Source organism: Vombatus ursinus, unplaced genomic scaffold (genome assembly GCF_900497805.2).
Source record: "Vombatus ursinus unplaced genomic scaffold, bare-nosed wombat genome assembly UNPS02014832.1, whole genome shotgun sequence".
NCBI lineage: Eukaryota > Metazoa > Chordata > Mammalia > Diprotodontia > Vombatidae > Vombatus > Vombatus ursinus.
Window position 1 is genome coordinate 12,879,313 of NW_020954610.1, and position 21,075 is coordinate 12,900,387.

Sequence of the window (21,075 nt, forward strand, 5' to 3'; positions counted from 1 at the left end):
CTTTTGTTTACCTTTCCACTTTCTCTTAACTCTAGTACTCAAGAGTTTTTCAATTATCAGGCTTCACAACTTTGTAAATAATAGAAAACTCTCTTCGTAGTTAAGCAGCCTACTTTTCCTTTCCCTTTTTACCTAGGAAGATGTTCTCCCTTCCTTCTTTCCTCCTTCCTTGTTCCCCTCCCTTCCCCTCCCCATTCCTTTCCTTTCCCTCTGTCCACATATAGAGTATCACACCTTTACCTGCCGAAAGGAATGTAAATTTTAATAAGAAGCTTTGCAAGACATCTAGGGATCTACAGGCTAGATTTTTTTTTCCTTTTTTTTGTTTTTTGTTTTTTGTTTTGGCAATGAGGTCAAGTGACTTGCCCAGAGTCACACAGCTAGTAAGTGTTATGTGTCTGAGGCTGAATTTGAACTCAGGTCCTCCTGAATCCAGGGCCAGTGCTCTATCCACTTGGCCACCTAGCTGCCTCTTAATTTTTTTTTCCCCTTAAGGACCATGACTTCAGCCAAATCACTCAGGCTGATTGTCTCAGAATGAATGTAAATAGCAACTGTTTCTATTTTGGCCAGAAACCCTAAGGGTCTTCCCCTCCCAGATTGATTTTTTTTTTATTTTTAGTGAGGCAATTGGGGTTAAGTGACTTGTCCAGTCACACAGCTAGTGAGTATCATATGTCTGAGGCCGGATTTGAACTCGAGTCCTCCTGACTGCAGGGCCAGTACTCTATCCACTGCATCATCTAGCTGCCCCTGATTTTTTTTTAAACTAGGTAATAGAGGCCACTCTGCCTCATTTCTTACCTATCCTAATCACTGAATGAGGCATTGCTTCAGTCAAACTGAGACCTGTTAAACACCTTGGCTTAAAAAGGTCAAGATCTCCCACTACATCCAGGGCCATCTCCAGTCATCCTGATACATATATCTTGCCACTGGACCCAGATGGCTCAGGAGGAGAAAGTGAGGCTGGTGACTTTGCACAGCCCTCCCTTTCACTTCCCATAGCCTTCTCCATTCACTTGCATGTCATGGTATCACTTTCCTGATGTCATGGTCTTCTTTGAGAACAGAGGACAAACCACAACAAGGAAGATGTTAACAATAACTTTCTTGGATGCGGAAAGAAAAGAAGCATTTTCACTCACTACTGTGCACATTGGGGTTGCTTCCCCTGAGTGACCATGGGTATGCATTCTCTTCGCCTCGAGGCTCAATGAATTCTTAAAGTCTTTCCAGATGAAGGCATTCCCCCATTCCAAAGGACCTCAGGAGGCTTATCTATATTTGCATCTTCAGGTCACTTGAGTGAGTAGTATTCTCCAGCTATTCTCCAGTAAAGCTAGGTCTAGGGAATAGGGTATAAAAAGGTGTGCACATCAGTATGCAAGCATGTGACTGTTTTGCCATTAGAAAATGACAAAGAAAATCATTATTAGTGGTGGCTATGGTATAGAATGTTATGTTTTGTGGCATCTTTGGTGGCTAATGATGAGCTAACCATCAAAGTTAGCTTTTGAACTTTGAAATTCTGTGAAATTGCAAAGGTGGCTTATGTGATTTTATTTTCCTTATAAAAGCAGCATGTATACAACACTGGTGAGAGGAATCCCACTGTGTATCCTTTTTAATTTAATGAAAATAACCATAGCTATCATTTGTATAGTGCTTTACGAATATTATCTCATTTTATCTTCAAAATAACCCTGGGAGGTGGGTGCTATTATTATTATCCCCATTGTACAGATGAGGAATCTGAGGCTGAGGGAGGTTAAGTGATTTGGCCAGAGTCATACAGCTAGTTAGTGTTGGAGGCTGGATTCGTACTGAGTCTTCTTGACTCCAAATCCAGTGTTCCCCGGCTTCCATGCCTTTTCAGACTTTGTAAATTTTAATCATGCTATCCTATAAATTCTGCAGAGAGGATCTACTAAGTTTCCAAACAATCTGCCACCAAATTTCCTCAGAACCAGAACAATAACAATAGTTGAATTTGTGCAGCCTCAGGAGGTAATGGATTCTATTTCCCCTCTCTCTCTCCCAAGATCTTCAAGTAAGGGTTAGATAACCACTTATAGAATATGTTATCAAGTAAAATCTTGCTAGGGTACAGATTATACCAAGTAGCAACTTAATAAAATGTGTTCAACTGAATAGAGTCCAAAAAGTAAGGAAGATTAAGTTTGGAATAACAAGGATTTAAACACTTTTTTTTTTTACAAGACTTACTTTGAATACTTGAAACTACTTTTTTATTTACCTTTTATTTTATTTACTTTATTTATTTAGGATTTATGCCAAGCCTACTTCCAAAAGGATTTGAGGTGGTTCAACCAGTTAGATATAATGCCAAATTGGATATTTATGAATAAAAATCAGAACTCAGGTGGTCTAAATTAGTAGTGTCAAACTCAAATAGGAATGGAGGACACTGAACTATACATAATGATCCATAGGGACACATAATATTTTCTCTAGTGATTTAATGTTTTATTTTTCCCCAATTACATGTAAAAAACAATTTTTTACATTTTTTTTATTTTGAGTTCCAGATTCTCTCCCTCCTTGTGCTCCTCCCCTCCTCTCCCTCTCCCTCCCCCCCACCCCTGCATTGAGAAGGCAAGCAATTTGATGTAGGTTATACATGTGCAGACATACAAAACGTATTTCCACTTTAGTCATGTTGTGAAACATGAGAAAAAATATGAAAAAGTATGCTTCGATCTGCATTCAGACTCCCATGAGTTCTTTCTCTGGAGATGGATGGCATTTTTCATTATAAGTCTTTCAGAGTTGTCTTAGATCATTGTATTGCTGAGAATAGCTAACTCATTCACAGTTGATCATTGCACAATGTTGCTGTTACTGTGTACAATGTTTTCCTGATTCTGCTCACTTCACTTTGCATCAGTTCATGTAAGTCTTTCCAGGTTTTTCTGAGAGCATCCTGCTCATCATTTTTAATAGCACAATAGTATCCCGTTAAATTCATATACTACAACTTGTTCAGCCATTCCATAATTGATGCATATCTAGGGGCACATATTAACTCAAAAAAACACATATTAGCATTTTCCATGTTCTAGTGTATTTGTGTTTCATATTTCTCAATTGTATTTTAATCTGGTTTGATGATACTCTGGAGTTTTTCTGTCACAGTGCTCCAATATGTTTGGCCTCTGGCCTAAATGAAACAAAGACCACAGGCTGTAACCTAGAACCTGTGATGAATAAGGCTTCTTCTATTCTCATTCTGACACGGCATAGGATCTCATTTCTAAAGTAGGAATCCTCTAAATCTCCATTTGGTGACCTCCAATGATAAGGAACTCATTCCTAAAGCAGTTCATTACACTTTGGGACAGCTCTAATTTTTTCAATTAAATTTTATTTTCAGTTAATGAAAATCCCTTTCGCCTTCCCCTTGCCCCCACTGAAAGAGAGAGAAAAACAAAACTCTAGTAACAAATATGCATAGTTAAGCAAAATAAACTTATATATTGGTCATGTCAAATACATGTGTGTGTATGTATATACTATATGTTCTCACTTTATGTAAGTGAGCATTATGCAAATTTGACTTTATGTGAAGAATTCTAAATCATAACATTGTTTGCTATTATCAGATATACGAGGGAAAAAAAGAGCGCCACTGTCTGAACATCTCTCGATAGTGTCATTAAAAAAAGTTGTGCAACCAACCACCAGTGAATAAAAGCTGGTGCAGTGAGTGGGGACAATACCACTACTAGGTCTATTTCCAAAGATGATTAGAGAAAAAGGAAAAGAACCTATATGTTCTAAAATGTTTATGGCAGCTCTCTTTGTGGTGGCAAAGAACTGGAAATTGCTGGGATGCCCATCAGTTGGGGAATGGCTGAACAAGTTGTAGTATATGATTGTGGTGGAATACTACTGTGCTCTAAGAAATGATGAGCTCAATGATCTTAGACATGGAAAGACTTGCATGAAATAATGAAGAGCAAAATGAGCAGAATCAGGAGAACATACTTCACACCTATGTTAACTTTGCAGTACTGTGCATTCTTTATCATTAACTTTACCTTTCATTCCATAATTCTGTTTATTATCAAGGAGCAGTATTTAATATGTCTACATTTTATGACTTGTGTAAAGGTTTTATTTTGTGTATGCCTTTGTTATATAGGCTAAGTGAAGCAGGTGGATGGGGACAAATTTGCATTATGTAAAAACGTAGAGGCCTGAAGAATGATCCACTTATGTAAAGCAAGAACTGTCTCTGTGTATATATGTCTATATGGACATATATGTTTTATATGTATATATATATATACACATGCACAGATATATTTGCACCCACAGTCCATAAGTCCATCAGCTCTCTCTCTAGAGATGTGCAGTGTGTCTCATCGTGAGTGTAATAGAATCATGGTTAGTTATTCTGTTGATTAGGGACAAAAATCCCATGGCCTACAACAAATTTCTTTAATAAGGGATCCAATCACTTGTTATGTGTGCCTGAGTAAGCAGAATTAAAAGATTACAAGTAGTTTACGTACCTTTTCAAACCTTAACACGCATAATCCTTGCATGATAATTTGATGCTCTTCCTTCTTATGGCAGAGATTTTGTAAGCATTCTGTGTTCTCATTTCTCTGTTTAATTCATCGGATCTTAGATTTGGAGCTGAAAGGGACGTTGGAGGCCATCTAGTTCAACACTCTCATTTTAAAGATGATGAAAACGAAACTTGGAGAGTTTATGTGACTTGCACAGGGTCACGCAGCTAATGAGTATTAAAGGCAGGATTTGAACCCAGGGCTTCTGTACTCCAAGTCCAGTCCTCTACCCATTATACCAACAGCTCTGTTTTACATTTAAGATGGAGATTGCTTCATTTAATTCCTGCCTATTCCAAATAGAGTTGTAAGAGGTTGATAAAAACTCATCTAAAGCATTAACAGGGGCAGCTAGGTGGACCAGTTGATAGCCCTGGTGTGGCCCTTTGTCTGAATCCAAACTTCACAGAACAAATTGAAGTTTGAATTCAGGGGCCACATTTGAGGACCTAGAGGACCACATGTGGCCTCAAGGCCACAGGTTCCCCACACCTGGTCTAGGATGTAGAGTGCAGTTCTGTTTGACTTATGGAAGGTTCCTGATATGTAAATGAATATTGTGATACTCTTAAATTGTGCTGCCTGGATTATTTGTTGAGATGAAGGAGGCTAAAGCAATAATCAACAATAGAGCAGCTGGGTCTGAACTTTCTTAGAGTCATCCAAAATATTGTTTTGAGAAACCTAGTCTTGCAGTATATACAGAAGAGACAACTGGGTAAAATTTTGAATGACTGTCCAGCAAGCTAACTGGTCTATAATTTGGAAATCATAAAGGTGTATTAATAGGCTCTAAGGCTCACTTTCCCAAATTCTATACATATTGAGAGGTCATGTCCATAGGGCATGGCTAGCTACACCTCCCATCAGGATTCTAGGGGTAACCCTGAGAGACCAGGGACCAGTTTATGAGCCCTTATCTAGTGTGTTTCCCGCATTGTCAAACAACCCATTAACATCTCCCCAATAACAATTGACCAGTTGATCTCTCCTCAATATCAATTAACCAATTAATATCAATTATATTTTATAAAGGAGCAGCTAGATGGCAGTGAATAGAGTATGGGGCCTGGAGTCAGGAAGACTCATCTCTCTGAGTTCAAATCTGGCCTAAGACACTTCTAGCTGCGTGACCCTGGGCAAGTCACTTAACTATTTGCCTCAGTTTCCTCATCTATAAAATGAGCTGGAGAAGGAAGTGGCAAACTACTCTTGGATCTTTGCCAAGAAAACTCTAAATGTGGTCACAAAGAATAGGATATGACTGAAAAACAACAGAGCAACATATTTTATGAAAGGATAAGAAATTAAGGCAAGGGCAGAAGTACAATCATTGCTGCCCCAACCTACTACAAACAGAAGCTACTTCCTCAGCTTAAGTCAATTTTTCTAATCAGATCTAATTACCAACTATGCTTCTCCCTGCTACTGATCTCTGGATAGCTCCTTGTACTTCCCTGGTCACTTTTGTTCTCTATCCCCACTAAGGGGGATGAAAACTGTCAAAGAAGATACAGCCATTTGCCTTTTATGATTTGGAGGTTTCATGATTGGTCAAGTATTCTAGCAATTTTGCCTCCTAGGTTGATTGTGACTATCTTGTCTGGGCTAAGATATAGCCTAGCATTTCACTTTATTATAGAACAACATTAATGATTTCCTAGCTCAATCTATGTGAGCAAGAAGGAAACTCAAAAGGAAATTATCCAGGGACACTGATCGATTATAATCTAGAACTTAAGAGAATGGAATTAAATGAAGGATGATCTGGATAAGTCTTCTCAGAAAAGACATCCAGTTCAACAGAGGCTTCGTATGTATCATGAATACTTTCTTCTAGAGAGTCAAAGAGTACTGGACACAGGAAGCACTAAATAGCACCAGCAAACAGGAAATCAACTGCAATTTAATTAAAAGTATTGGTAATATATATATATATATATGCATATGTATGTGTATATATATCTGTGTATATATATATATATATATATATATATGCAGTTAGACTATTCACCAGCTAGATAATGTCAAACCAGAAACAAAGATATAGATATCTGTTGCATCCAGGACAACAGTATCAACTATCAGAGTTAGACCCAAAAAATGGAAATAAAAGGAGGCATCATTTCCTGAGGAATCACTTGCCACAATAAACAACCTGAAAGAACCCAGAAAGTACATTAGCCAGCAAATGTTTGATCCCCTTATGAAGGAGGGGAGAGAGATTTCAACTAATCAATTAACCAGTCAACATGCTTTTATGATGTGCCTGTTCCATACCAGCAACAACAGTTTAAAATAAGAATTTGCTTATAAAATGCTACAAAGAGGATGTCAGAAATTATGAGCAGTATTACCTTATAAAATGGTGGTGGAAGCAATCACAAGTCTGTAGAGAGCTTGGTGTGAGGCCAATTTAAGTCACAGCATGTTAAGAGCACTCATAGATAAAACTAGTAAGAGAACAAATAGATGTAAAGTGGAGCAAATTTGTCAGTGTTTCCATAGTTACCTATTTTTATCACCAGTGCCAATGAAACTACCTCATTTGAGCTCTTAATACCTCAGCCTCGAAGAATAGATAGAAATAGCACAAAATACAATGAAATCAAGAAAAGAAGCCAGACTAGACCAAGGACACACTAAAGAAAACTAGATGGGAGATAAAACAATATAAAAAGCATTGAAAGAGAATTTTTCCAAATATCATAAGAATTGGGGTGGCGACAGAGAAATCTTAATATTTTATTAATTATTTATAATTACTTTTATTATAATAATAATAATAATATTAATGTCCCCCAAAAGGTGATATTATTAACTATCAAGTCTTATTCCTATCTTCCATCTTTATAAAATCTTTATGAGAATTATCTAAACACACATAACTAATGGAAATATGAGAAGTAAACAGGCTTTTGCAAACAATTTTGTACAGTAGACTACCTCATTTTTAAATATTTTGTTAAAAGATTAATGTCAAACATCAATACAACCAACCAAACTTGCTTTGTAACTAATTACATTTGATTTAATTCATTTCAGTGCAGAAAATATCATAATAAATTTTCAGTTTCAGTCCTCATCAGGATTTTTTGTCTATTCGTTCTCATTAATTTTTCATCTTATGTGATTGTAGTTAGTGCATATCCCATTCTTTTGGTTCTGTGTTTTCACTTTGTATTATTTCATATGGATTTTTCCAGTTTTCTTTTTTGATCCTCATACATGTTGGTACTTAACTGCATTATTTTCCATCATATTAATGAACCATGACTTGTAGGTCAGATGATATGATTATTTTTTAAAATCCTATTATGTCCTGCCAGATTGCTCACCCAAAAACATTTTACAAGTTTGAAATTCTAGCAGTAATTCTAGAATTTCTTTTTATACCTGTTCTTCCACAACCTCACCAGCCCTGAATTTTGGTGCTTTAATTATCTGTGTTCATTTGGTAGATATGAGGTGGCAACTTCAAAGGTGTTTTAATTTACATCTCTTTGATTATTAGTAAATTTGGGTACTTTTTCAAATAACTATTAATTTCTATTTCATCTTTTGAAAATTATTCATATCCTTTGACCACTTACTCATTATGGTCTGAGAATTACCACTGTGACTTTTTAATGATAACTTGCATGTTTAAAATGACAAATTTTTAGTTGATCATGTGTCACAAATTTTTCCAATCTACTATTTCTTTAAATTATCTGGTGGTTGTTTTTTTCATATGAAGCAGTTTTAGTGGCAGCTAAGTGATCTGGTATTGGACTTTCAGTCAGGAACACCTGTGTGAGTTTAAATGTGCCCTCAAAAGTTTACTAGATGTATGACCCTAGAAGAGTCATTTAACTTCTCTCAGCCTCAATTTCCTCATCTGCATAATGAGTATAATAATAGCCTCTACCTCACAAGGTTATTATAAATATCAGATGAGATGGTATGTATGAAGCACTTAGCAAACTTTAAAGCACTACGTAGATGTCAGCCATTATTATTTATTTCACTCCATAAAGCACATCTATTTTGTACTGAACAATCCCTTCTGTTTGTGAATTTAAAAAATTATCCTTCCTCTACAACCGAGATAAATAATTTATTATATAAATATTCTTCATACTATTATATCATTACATTAATATTATATTATATAAGTGTTTTCTTCAAAAGTCCACATCTTTTACAGTCACATAATTGACTGAAAGGTAAAGAAACTATGTTTGTGTGTGTATTTTTTGTTGTTGTTGATCATATATGAAAAAGGCATTTGATTTGATAGAGTAAAATATAATTTTAAAGGTTCCTCCCCATTATGGAGGCCATCATGGATAAGTTAAGATCATGAAAGATCCCTTGATAAATGCAACCACATAGCTGTTGCTGTGATTCTCTGATTATTAACATCAAGTGAGACATAAAATGAAACCATATATGCTCACCTAAAGGGTTCACTATTGTAATAGAGGCTTTCATGTACAAAGTCCAAATGGAAGTGGGATTCACTTTGGAGTTGAGGATCTTAATCTATCATCCATAGATTTAGTTTACTTAAAATATTTTGATAGCTATATTTCATTATAATTTATTTCCTCTGTAACTTTCATATTTTATTTTATGTTTTCAAAAATCTGATTCTGAGAAAGAGTCCTTAGACTTCACAAGACTTCCAAAAGGGTCCATGATGGAAAAAAAAAGAAGGTTAAGAACTCCTGCAATAGATGGTGTTGTAGGATCATGATCCCATGATGAAAGGGACCTTAGAAGTCAACTAGCCCAAAATCCTCATTTTGCAGATGAGGAAACTGAGGCCCATAAAGATGAAGTGATTTGTCCAAGGTCACACAGGCAATGAGTCCTATAGGTGCTTCACTTTACAATAAGATTATGTTAATTGCATCAAGGCCCAGAACATTCATGGGCCTCCTCAATGTTATACATGATTTCTAAAAAGAGTGCAACCAAAAATCCATTCAGGAAAAACTAAATGGATGAAAAAGACTTTTATCCACACTATGACATGCAGTTGGAAAGCCAGTCCATTGAGTTAGTTTGGGTCAGGCATTGTACATAGATAAGGGGGTTGTATCCAGAACTGAATGGGAAAAGGAGAGCAGGTTAGATTACATTTAGGAAACTACAATAACTTTAACGTTCCCAAGTTATTCCACAGCACAAAAACTTATGTTTTTAACACAAATGTTCTCCCAGTCCAGTGATGCTGCATAGCTACAAATCTTGGAACACCATAAGTCTGAAGAATTGAAGTTTCAGGCTCAAATTTATCAAGTACATATTATGGGCCAGTCACTGTCCCAAGCTCTAGGGATATAAAGAAAAGCAAAAAACAAAAACAAAATGAGCCCCTTGTCCTCAAGAAACTCAGTCTAATGAGGGAGACAACATACAAACAACTATGTGCGACCAAGATATAGATAAGATCAATTGGAAACCTTCTCAGAAGGAAGGCCCGAAGATTAAAAGGGGGTGGGAAAATCTTGCTTTTAGAAGGTGGAACTTCAGTTGAGATTTGAAAGAAGTCAGGAAGCAGAAGTGACCCAAAGACACATAAGCTGCCACGTGGTTCCAAGAATGACCTGTACATTAAGTGAGGTATAGAATATTGTTGAGGGGATGTATGACCACGAAAAGGTGGACCAATCGTAGAGAACAAAGAATAATAATTAGTCAGACAGCCTGGGTGTTGTAGCAGTACCCATGGAATGTTTAAAGACCTAGAGGAAGGATATTGGATAGATCCAGTCAAGGATTTGTGGAAGAATATGGACAAGAATTAAAAGCTGTGAGTTGGCTGCCATCTTCTCCCAATGGAGGGAATACCCTCACTAATGAAATCATCGATTCTCTGAAGTATTGAATTACTAAAGTATAGCTCTGTGTGTGTGTGTGTGTGTGTGTGTATACACATAAAAGTCTTAGTGAAGCTTTAAACGTCTCTAGCCTAAAGCTCAAATGACTCATTCAGTGCTGCTGAGAATTGTTTCCCATTGGGATATTTCATTATTGCCCTATATGCCTGAAATTGGTGCTCACTAAGCATCTTTGAGTGTAGGGGGGCTTACTACAGTTATCTGTGACACACTGATTATTCCTTGAGTCCTTCAATTTCTAATAATTGGATCGGCCTAAAAGTAAAATGGCTTGTTTCATGTGGCTCTCACTTGGATGACCACATGTCAGGTGTGCTATTGGGAGGATTCTTTTTCAGATCTGGGTTGGCTTGTATGGCCTCTGAGGACCCTTCCAAATCTGATAGTCTATGATTCTATGAACTGTTGTTTGATCTTATTTCCCCACCCATGATCAGGAATGATGCTTCTTAAATCTTAGATTCCTGGTGTTTAAAGCAAGCGGAAAGTACCTTTGTGGTCATTTAATCCAACTCTCATTTTTACAGAGAAGGTAACTAGGGCCCAGAAAGAGGAAGTGAACTATACAAGGTCAGCAGCCTAGTTAGTAGAAGAGGCAAGATCTGAATCTATCTCTCCTGATTTGAGGTCCAGTGTTCTTTTAACTATATCCATTTGCCTTCTTTACAGATGCTTAACACTAGGATTTTGAGTGAGGGGAGTAACTAATGCTTGAAAAATGCTACAGAGATTTATGGTGTGATATAAATAGGAGTAAGGACTAGATTTGTGGAATAGGGAACTTGTAGGTAAGGAAATTCTCTCCACCAGAACAGGTATGCACCTTCTCTGCAACTCATAAAGTAGTGTCTATGAGGTCAAAACTTTTCATAATAATACCAAGATGTTTTAATTTCCAATATAATACATACTGATAGATATAGCTCATATAAACAAAAGCTCTTTAGTGAGTCTTCAGTAATATTTAAAAGTGTAAGGGGGGCCTGAGATCAGAAAGGGTGAGAACCACCTTAGTTTCTTAGAGCACTGAGAGTTTGTAACTTGCCCCAGGGTATACAACCAGTATGTTTCCAAGGGAAGTCTTAAACCTAGTTCTCGCTTTGAGGCCACTTCCCTATTCACTACAGCATACCACCAGAATAGTGTAGCATAGTACAGTATAATATAAGGGGTGTTAACTACCATTTTGTCCCATGTTGGTACAAAATGAGGCATTTACAATAACAAAAGGAGATTTATTTTATCCTAACACAGCAAGGATATGCAACAAGAATACGATGGCACTTAACTTCTCTGGAAGCAGCACCCCCTCTATGGAACTGTATCTGGTAACAGGACAGGGTAACATGACTCTCATAGTCTTCCCAAATCTACCAAGCCAGAGGGGCCCCGATTCCCAGTAAATGGGATCTTTTCTGACATTAGGTAACCAGGATACTGCATCAAGGGTAGTACAGGCCATTCAAGTCCCAGGGACAACTTTGTTGCCTTTTCCTTATTGTAGGAAAATAGGAAAATTCTAGTCCAGGGGTGGGGAAGCTGAGGCCTGGAGGCCACATGTGGCCTTCTGGGTGCTTGGGTGCGACCTTTTGACTGAATCCAAACTTCACAGAACAAATCCTTTTATTAAGGGGATTTATTCTGTGAAGTTTGGATTCAGTCAAAGGGCCACACTAGAGGACCTAGAGGGCCACACCTGCCCTAGTCTATCACATACAGTACAGTATAGGTATTAAGGATTATAACTCTTAATAGAATTTGTGGTTGATAAAGGGGAAAAAAAAAGAGAGGGAGACCCTTAAGAAAAGTATTCACATTGTATACTGCATAACTTTTTTTGTCATAACAAAGCAATTATGTTAAATGCTCACTCAGTGAAGTTTTCTTACAGGAGACAGTGGAAGTGTTTTTGAAACATCCCTCTGTGAAGGATGATTCAGACCTCGAGGGAAGGACATCCTTTATGTGGGCAGCGGGAAAAGGCAGTGATGATGTCCTTCGGACAATGCTGAGCTTAAAATTGGACATTGATATCAACATGACAGACAAATATGGAGGTACAGGTAAGAACTTATGGATTGGATGAGAAAAGAAAATAATGAAGAAGTGTAATACCTTTGGACTGAGTGAACATGCCATAATTGTCATTTTCCAGGGAAGTTTACCTGGCCCCTAACTTCTAAATATAAACCTGCCTTCTTTGTAGGTCCCCTGAGTAAGGTATCTATCAAAAGGCAACTAGGTGGCACAGTGGATAGAGCACTGGGCTGGGAATTGGGAAGATTAATCTTCCTGAATTTAAATCTGACCACAGACACTAGCTGTGTGACCCTAGGCAAGTCACTTAACCTTGTTTGCCTCATCTGCAAAATGAACTGGAGAAGGAAATGGCAAATCACTCCAGTATCCTTACCAAGAAAACCGCAAATGGGGTAATGAAGAGTAGAAAACAGTTAAAAAAAAGATTGAACAACAACAAATCTGTCAAAACATTCTCTGGTGTCATAGCCCCATGTTAGCTGTTAGGGTCCCTTAATATTATGTTAGGGTCCCTTAATACCTGAAACAAGCACATCCAGGAGAAAAGTGGGAGGATTAGAAGGTGTTGCAGAGGACACAATTAGTACTGGCTCTTTTCCGTGACCAAGACTTAAGGCAACTCACTGCATAGTACAAGAATTCCCCTGGGAAAACACAAATGTACACATATACACATAAGCATAGTAAGTATCGCCCAAGATCACCAAACCCTCATAACCCTGTCAAAAAAAAAAATTCTCCCCTGGCTCTCTCCTTTATTCCAAAACCTGTAGCTCTACAAATCAATCAATAAGCATTTATTAAATGCCAACTATGTGCTAAACACTGGGATATAAACATAAAAAAAACTAAACAACCCCTACCCTTAAGAAGTTTATTTGATAAGCCAGCCAAGAATACCAGTCAAAAGTTTGTGACTCTGTCCCAGATTTTATATGCTGTTCATAGCTTCAGAGCAGACTTTAAAGGGAAATTTTAAAATAATACTTGGAACAGTTCCCACATAGTATGTATAAAGCATTGCAGCGGAAAATTGAACTTGGAGTCAAATGATAGAGGTTCTAGTCCTACCTCTAACAGTAATTAAAAGTCTGACCTTAGGAAAGTTATTTCCCATCTCTGGGATTCATTTTCCTCATCTGTAAAATGGGGACTAGATGACCTTCACAGTCCATTCCAGATTTAGTCTTCTGTTCTTCAAGATATTTTTGGCAAATATCTGTGTTGAAGTGGGATTGTTTTTAAATATATATATAAACGTAAACTAATTGATACAATTAATATATTAATTATTCATTAATGTTGATTAAATATATAATTAGTATAATTGATACCCTTTGCCTTTCAGTCAAAATTCTTTCCTGCCCCACTTCCAAATTGACCCCATCGATTATGACAAAGGAAAACAAGTAAGGGAATAATTTAAAAGAGAGACTGAGGCAGCCGCAGTTGGTAGTAGATTGACAGTCAGCCTAGGCCCTTAAATTGAAGTCCTGCCACCTATCCCTATTAGGTTTGTGACCCTAGGCAATTTGCTTAACCAGTCAGTGCCTGAAAGCAACTCTCCAAGACTAAAAGACTTTCTAAGAAGATACTAATATATATCGGGAGAAGGAGTTCCATTCATTAACAAAATTGCAGGTCCTATCCAGAGACAGGAGGCAAAATGGAGACAAAAAATAAACCAAATAATTAAGCAAAATCATCATGCAGAAACCTTGCATGACAAAATACCTAAAATATTTTGCCATTGTAGTCCTCTACCTCTCTCTTGTGAGGACAAGGTGTATTTTGTTATTTCTTCTCTTTGTACCTTGGTTGGTTTTTGGCCAGTACTTGGGGTTTAACTCCCATTTGGTGATCATTTCACTTACATTGTTGTCATTGTTGCATATACTATTCTCTTGGTTTGACTTACTTAACTTAGCATCAGGTCACACATATCTTCCCGAGTTTCACTAGGTTTCTCATATTTATTATTTCTCATTGCACAATAGTTTTCCATCATAGTCATATATTGTAGTTGTTGGTGTGGTTGGGTTTTTTTAGCCATTCTCCAATCAATGGGCATCTATTTGGTTTACAGTTCTTTGCTACCACAAAGACTGGTAAATATGAATTTTTTTATACATTGGACCTTTGTTTCTGTCTTTGACATCCATGAAATATGTTAAGACTTTTTTGCCTTACAATTTTCTATTTGGGGTTACGTGTAATTCCGGCTCCTAAAGAAATTGTGTTTCTAAAGGATAATGGGGGAAGAAAAGATAGTGAATAATAACTTAAAAGAGGTGAATGTTTCAAATAAACAAAACCACATAGACAAGAATAGTGAGGATAAAAAAAGGAAAAAGAAAAGGAAGGAAGTGACTTCTTAAGTGATACTCATGAGTAAAAAGATGAGAAGTGGTAGTAACTAAGATGATAATAAGGAACCATAAAGATCCATTGGATTTGGAAATTAGGGTAAAAAATACATGCATACACACACACACACACACACACACACACACACATATATATACACATATACATACATATATATATTTATACCAATGAGAAAGTAAGGCTGCCTCTCATGATTTTATTAGTAACTTTCTCACTTCTTTCTTAGCTTTACATGCAGCTGCCCTTTCTGGCCATGTCAGCACTGTGAAATTATTACTGGACCATCACGCTCAGGTGGATGCTACAGACGTCATGAAGCACACTCCTCTATTCCGAGCCTGTGAAATGGGCCACAAGGAAGTGATTCAGACACTTATAAAAGGTCAGTTAGCTACGTGAGCTGGATGAACTAATTTTTGTTTTATCTCTTTACTACCACCACCCTCCAGAACCTAACACACTGACTTGCACATAGTAGGCACTTTATAAATATTTGTTGGTGAAGAAATCAATAGCATAAGACAGGAGTTCCTGAATGCATGGTTTGAAACAAAACATTCCAAAATAATTAATATTTCTGAACCACCTGAAGATTTGTAAACTACTTACCTTCAACCACCCTGTGAGTTAGGTAGACCGGGACCAAAAGACAAGAGATCTGGGTTCTAGTCCTCCTTCCACCACTAGCTAGGAATATGGCCTCAGTTTCTTCATCTATGAAATAGGACAAATCCTGCCCTTCCTATTACGTGTGATTGCTGAGAAGATCAAATAAGATCTTTGTAACATGTGAAAACACCCTGAAATGGGTTTTTTATTTATATATACCTATATATGTGTGCATATATAATTTATGTGTATATGTATATGTATATATGTATATTCACACACACATATATATACACTGTAATATATACATACATATATAAACACACACATATATAACATTGTACCATTTCAAAGTGCTTTAACCTGTATATGTAAAATGTGTGTGTTTATATAAAATATGTGTCCGTCAAGTGAAAAAGCAAAAATAAATTTGGAACATATTGCTTTTTATGATATTGCATCAGTAAGTTCAGATAATTCGTTGTACATAGGAAAGAAGCAAGATGGCGTAATTTGGAGTCACGAAGACTTGATTTCAAGCCCTATCTCTGATACATACTAGCTGGGTGACCATAGAAAAGTAATTTAGCCTCTCGGTACAGCCTTTCCCCCCCAACTCTAAGATTATCATTGCAAATAAACTGCCAATCTGCTTTGGAGGAAGGGATTTCCATACCAGGAGTTCCCCATACTGACAAACTCACAGTTCTAGCTCCCCCCCCATAAAAACAAAACCAAAACCAGAGAATAATTGCTAAGATTTTTGCCCAACCTATTCCATATCTATGAGAAGAGAGTTTTTTTGCGGGGGAAGAGGGGTAGGGAGAAGGAAAGAATAGAATCTGAGCATATATGGGATACTTCACTGTAACTTATCTGAGCCTCAGTTTCCTAATCTGTAAAATGAAGAAGTTGGGCTAGATGGCCTCTGAGGGTCATCTTGGGGGGCTTTGACATAGCAAAAAACTCATATGTAAGCCTGTACACAGGCAAGGCAATATCCTTTCACTCTCTAGTTGGCCTCAGAGACCTATACAGTCCTCAAAACTGGTGTTAGGTTATTCCAACTTCAAGGATCTCTACGTTTTCTGCCACATAGTGTTTCCCTGAGTGGGCTTCTTTGACCAGGGAAAGTACTTGGTATCAATGAAGATTGATACCAACACCCTCCTCTAGATGTACACAATCCACGTGACTCACTGTACCAATAAATATAGAGTCCAAGTTTCCTCTCCCACACCATTGCTTTATTTCCTATTGTGCTCAGTTACATCTTTTACTGGGTCCTAAAAACTCCTTCGTTGCTCCACCATTGCCTTAGTTCTCTGGAGGGGAGGCATGCATATCCCTGTGGCTGGTGCAGAGAACTCTGTGGCTCCAAGAATGACAGGGAACAAAGTCTTAATCTCCATTCGGGCCCTCTCCTCCCTGGATGTCTCTATCTCCAATTTGCTGTTTATCTCCAGCTAAGTCCTAGGCTGTGCAGTTCAGGCATATGACTAGCCTTGAAGCCACAGCTTCAAGGTGTTAATTACCTTGACAATCAATTCATTACTGAGACAACCCATCATTTGTAAACCTCATCAATGGTCTTCACACACACACACACACACACACACTAAATAGAGAAGAAAAATATCACTGGAATCCTATTGGTCATACCCTTTACAGAATACTTGGACTCTTAAAACCTCAGAATTGGAAGAGACTTCAGAAGTCATGATTCAACTTTTTACTTGACAGAATTTCTTCTCTTAGTATCATTTACAACCTGTAACTTTACCGACAACTCCCACAAGAGGGCTATTCAGAAACCGTTTTCACACAGAGCCTGTAGTCCTTACCCAGAGCTGAACATTTCTAACAAAATGTAAACAAGATTTTAAAATAGAAATACCATTTTCATTATTGCCTCTAGCTGTCTTGTGAGCTTTTTGAGTTCTTGGTGAGAGCAAGGCTGTACTTTCATTTACTCATTTGTGAAGAGTTTATCGAGCACATACTGTGTTCAGACTGTTGACTTTCCATTGATATTTTAAGTGAGCATACATGGAAAGAAATCATTGTTTGATTGATCTTTTAGACAACCAAATGCTTAAATTCCTCAAAGTGTACAGCAGGAAGGTAAGCTGCATGTTGCCAAACCCCTGAGAAACTGGGTGGGGTGTTTTTTCGTTTTCTTTTTCAATATGTGTTACAGTATTGGGGAGACAGGGGACAAGAGGAGTAGAACAATAAAGATAATTTTGTATTTGTATCTCCAGTGCACATAGTAGGACCTCAATAAATGTTTGTTGATTGATTAAATGTGGTTGACATCCAAAGTTATTGTATAATAATATCTCTATTGTTATGCGGATAAGAATAGGAACTGGACCAGTGATTTCAATAGTTTAAAGACCTCCCAGATGAGAAAACTCCCTCTACTGAAGTGTAGGTCAGCACCTTCACTGAAACTTAGTTTTAGAGAGTTCACTAGAGTACAGAGATATTAAATGATTTGCCCAAGATCACACAGTCAGTATGTGTCATGAAGGACTTGAATCCTGGTATGGTCATTACTTCCATGGTCCCAAGTTGCCTTTCAATGATAATGATAATAATGATGATGATGATGATGATTCCATTTATACAGTGCTTTATGGTTTACAGGCAGTTTTACACACATTATTCCACTCAATCTCACAACAGCCTGTGAGGAAGATGCTGTGATTATCCTTTTTACATAGTCTAAGCTCACTCATGGGGCATGGTGCAACTGAGACCTTTATGTTTAGAGCTTTTCACCAAATAGCATAGAGAGATGTGTAGGCCTGACAGGGAATATAATCAAATTGGGGTTTTACCTCACAGTTGCCCTCTAAGACTAATAGACATATTTTAAATCAAAATAAAATTAAATGCAAATAAAAGGAGGATCTGTGATTTTTGTCAGCATGAGGATCTCCCAGTGTGGAAACTCCCTCCAGCAATAGAGATCACAATCTCTCTGACTCAGTCAATAAATCCTTGAGAGAAGTCTAAAGCACCTACAGGTTAAGTGACTTTTCCCAGAATACAATCTGGAAGTCGGATCTTTGGGACTCCAAACTCAGCAGATTATCTACCATACCTTGATGGATTCTAGAATCAAAATACTCTTCAGTCAAAGAAATAAACATGAAAACTGGCACATGGGGGACAATGATATTTTATTCAGTATCTTTAACACAGACCTTCATTTTACTGAGGGGTAGGAATTCACCAATTCAGTCTTCTGATTAATGTTTCTCTTTCACTCCTTTCTAATGACCTCCATAAAAAGAACCCAAATTCTGGGTTTGTTTTTTTTCTTTTTTGGGGGGTGGGAGTGGGTAAGTGGAATGATTGGACAGGACCTATAATGTCACTGGAATTTCATATGTAATGTCATAAGGAATTTCTGCTGAAGAAACTCCCTGTACCAATATAGACTAGCATCTGTTCTACAACTTATAGTTTAAGAAGTTGCCCACGGCGCTGAATTGCTAGGTGAGTTGGCTAGTAGGTGTCACAGATGAGACTTGAACTCATGTCCTCCTGATTCCAAGGCCTGTACTCTATCCCCTATACCACACTTCCTTTTTTCTACTTATTAGGTGTGTTAAATATCATTTTTCTTTCTCATTACAGGTGGAGCAAGGGTCGATCTAGTGGACCAAGATGGCCATTCTCTTCTTCACTGGGCGGCCCTGGGAGGAAATGCTGATGTTTGTCAAATATTGATTGAAAATAAAATCAATCCAAATGTGCAAGATTATGCAGGAAGAACCCCCTTGCAGTGTGCTGCATATGGAGGCTACATTAACTGCATGGCTTTACTCATGGAAAATAATGCAGACCCTAACATACAGGACAAAGAGGTAGGGATTGGGTGCTTTTTTTTTTTTTACTGTAATACATTCAGTTTGTTTTATCATTCTTATGTTTGGAGATTTCCTTAGGAATTTTTAAAAATTGAATAATTAAATGTCATATATAATAATATAATTTTAATTATACACCTATAATTATGACTATATGATGCCATATTGTATAAGATGTTATATATTTGTTATTGTTATTCAGTCACTTCAGTTGTGTCCCACTCTTCATGACCCCATTTGGGTTTTTTTTGGCAAAGATACTGAAATGGTTTGCCATTTCCTTCTCTAGCTCATTTTATAGATGAGGAAGCTGAGGCAAACAGGGTTAAGTGACTTGCCCAGGGTCACACAGCTATGAAGTGTTTGAGACCAGATTTGAACTCAGAAAAATGAGTCTTCCTGACTCCAGGCCTGGTACTCTGCACTATGGCACCACCTAGATGACCATATGTTATATATAATATGCATTAAAATGTTCAAGTCATGACATCTTTTTTTTGACATTTAGTATTTTATTTTTCCCCAGTTACATGTAAAAACAATTTTTAACATTTGTTTTAAAACTTTGAGTTCCAAACTCTGTCCCTTTCTCCTTCCCCACCCTACCCCCATTGAGAAGGCAAACAATTCAATATAGGTTATACATGTGTAGTCATGCAAAACATATCCAAAGTAGTCATGTTGTGAAAGAAAACATGGACAAAAAATAAAAAGTCTCAAGAAAAATTTTAAAAGTTGAAAAAAGGTATGTTTCAATCTGTATTCAGACACCATTGGTTCTTTCTCTAGGGATGAATAGAATTTTTAATCATAAATCCTTCAGAGTTGTCTTGGATTATTGTATTGCTGAGAATAGCTAAGTCATTCACCCCTGATCATCTACAATATTGCTGTTACTTTGTACACAGTACATTTCACTTTGCATCAGTTCATGCAAGTCTTTCCAGGTTTTTCTGAGAGCATCCTGCTCATCATTTCTTATAGTACAATGGCATTCCATCATAATCACACACCACGACTTGTTCAGCCATTCCCCAGTTGATGAGCATCCCCTGAATTTCTAATTCTTTGCCCCCAGAAAAGAGCTGCTGTAAATATTTTCGTATATATAGGTCCTTTTCCTTTTTGTTTTTCATCTCTTTTGGGATACAGACCTAGTAATGGAATTGCTAGGTCAAAGGGTATGCATGCTTTTATAACCAAATGGGAAATAAAAGGAGGATCTGTGATTTTTGTCAGCATGAGGATCTCCCAGTGTGGGAGCTCCCTCCAGCAATAGAAATCACAATCTCTCTGACTTAGTCAATAAATCCTTGAGAGAAGTCTAAAGCACCTACAGGTTAAGTGACTTTTCCCAGGATACAAGCTTAAACTTGGGTCTTTGGGACTCTAAGTCCAGCAGGTTATCTACCATACCTTGATGGATTCTAGAATCAAAATACTCTTTAGTCAAAGAGTATGTGCCCTCCCTGCTATCATTTCCCCCCCTTCTCTTATCCTCTTCCCCTTTTACTTTCTTGTACGGTAAGATAGATTTCTGTACCCAATTTCGTATGTATGTTGTTCCATCTTTGAGCCAATTCTGATGAAAATAAGGTTCACTCATTCCCGTCACCTCTTCCCCCTTCCCCTCTACTGTAAAAGCTTTTTATTGCCTCTTCT

At 37.3% G+C, this 21,075-nt stretch overlaps 1 protein-coding gene across 2 annotated transcripts in view; it reads left to right on the forward strand.

The window, feature by feature from the left end:
• The window catches only part of LOC114025752 (inversin-like), a 223,771-nt gene that overhangs the window by 151,590 nt on the left and 51,106 nt on the right, over positions 1-21,075 (forward strand). For both annotated transcript variants that reach the window (XM_027839242.1, XM_027839243.1), the window contains exons 8-10: positions 12,384-12,555; positions 15,147-15,302; positions 19,181-19,410. In XM_027839242.1, the coding sequence (XP_027695043.1) occupies positions 12,384-12,555; positions 15,147-15,302; positions 19,181-19,410 (558 nt within the window). The remainder of the gene's footprint in view (positions 1-12,383; positions 12,556-15,146; positions 15,303-19,180; positions 19,411-21,075) is intronic.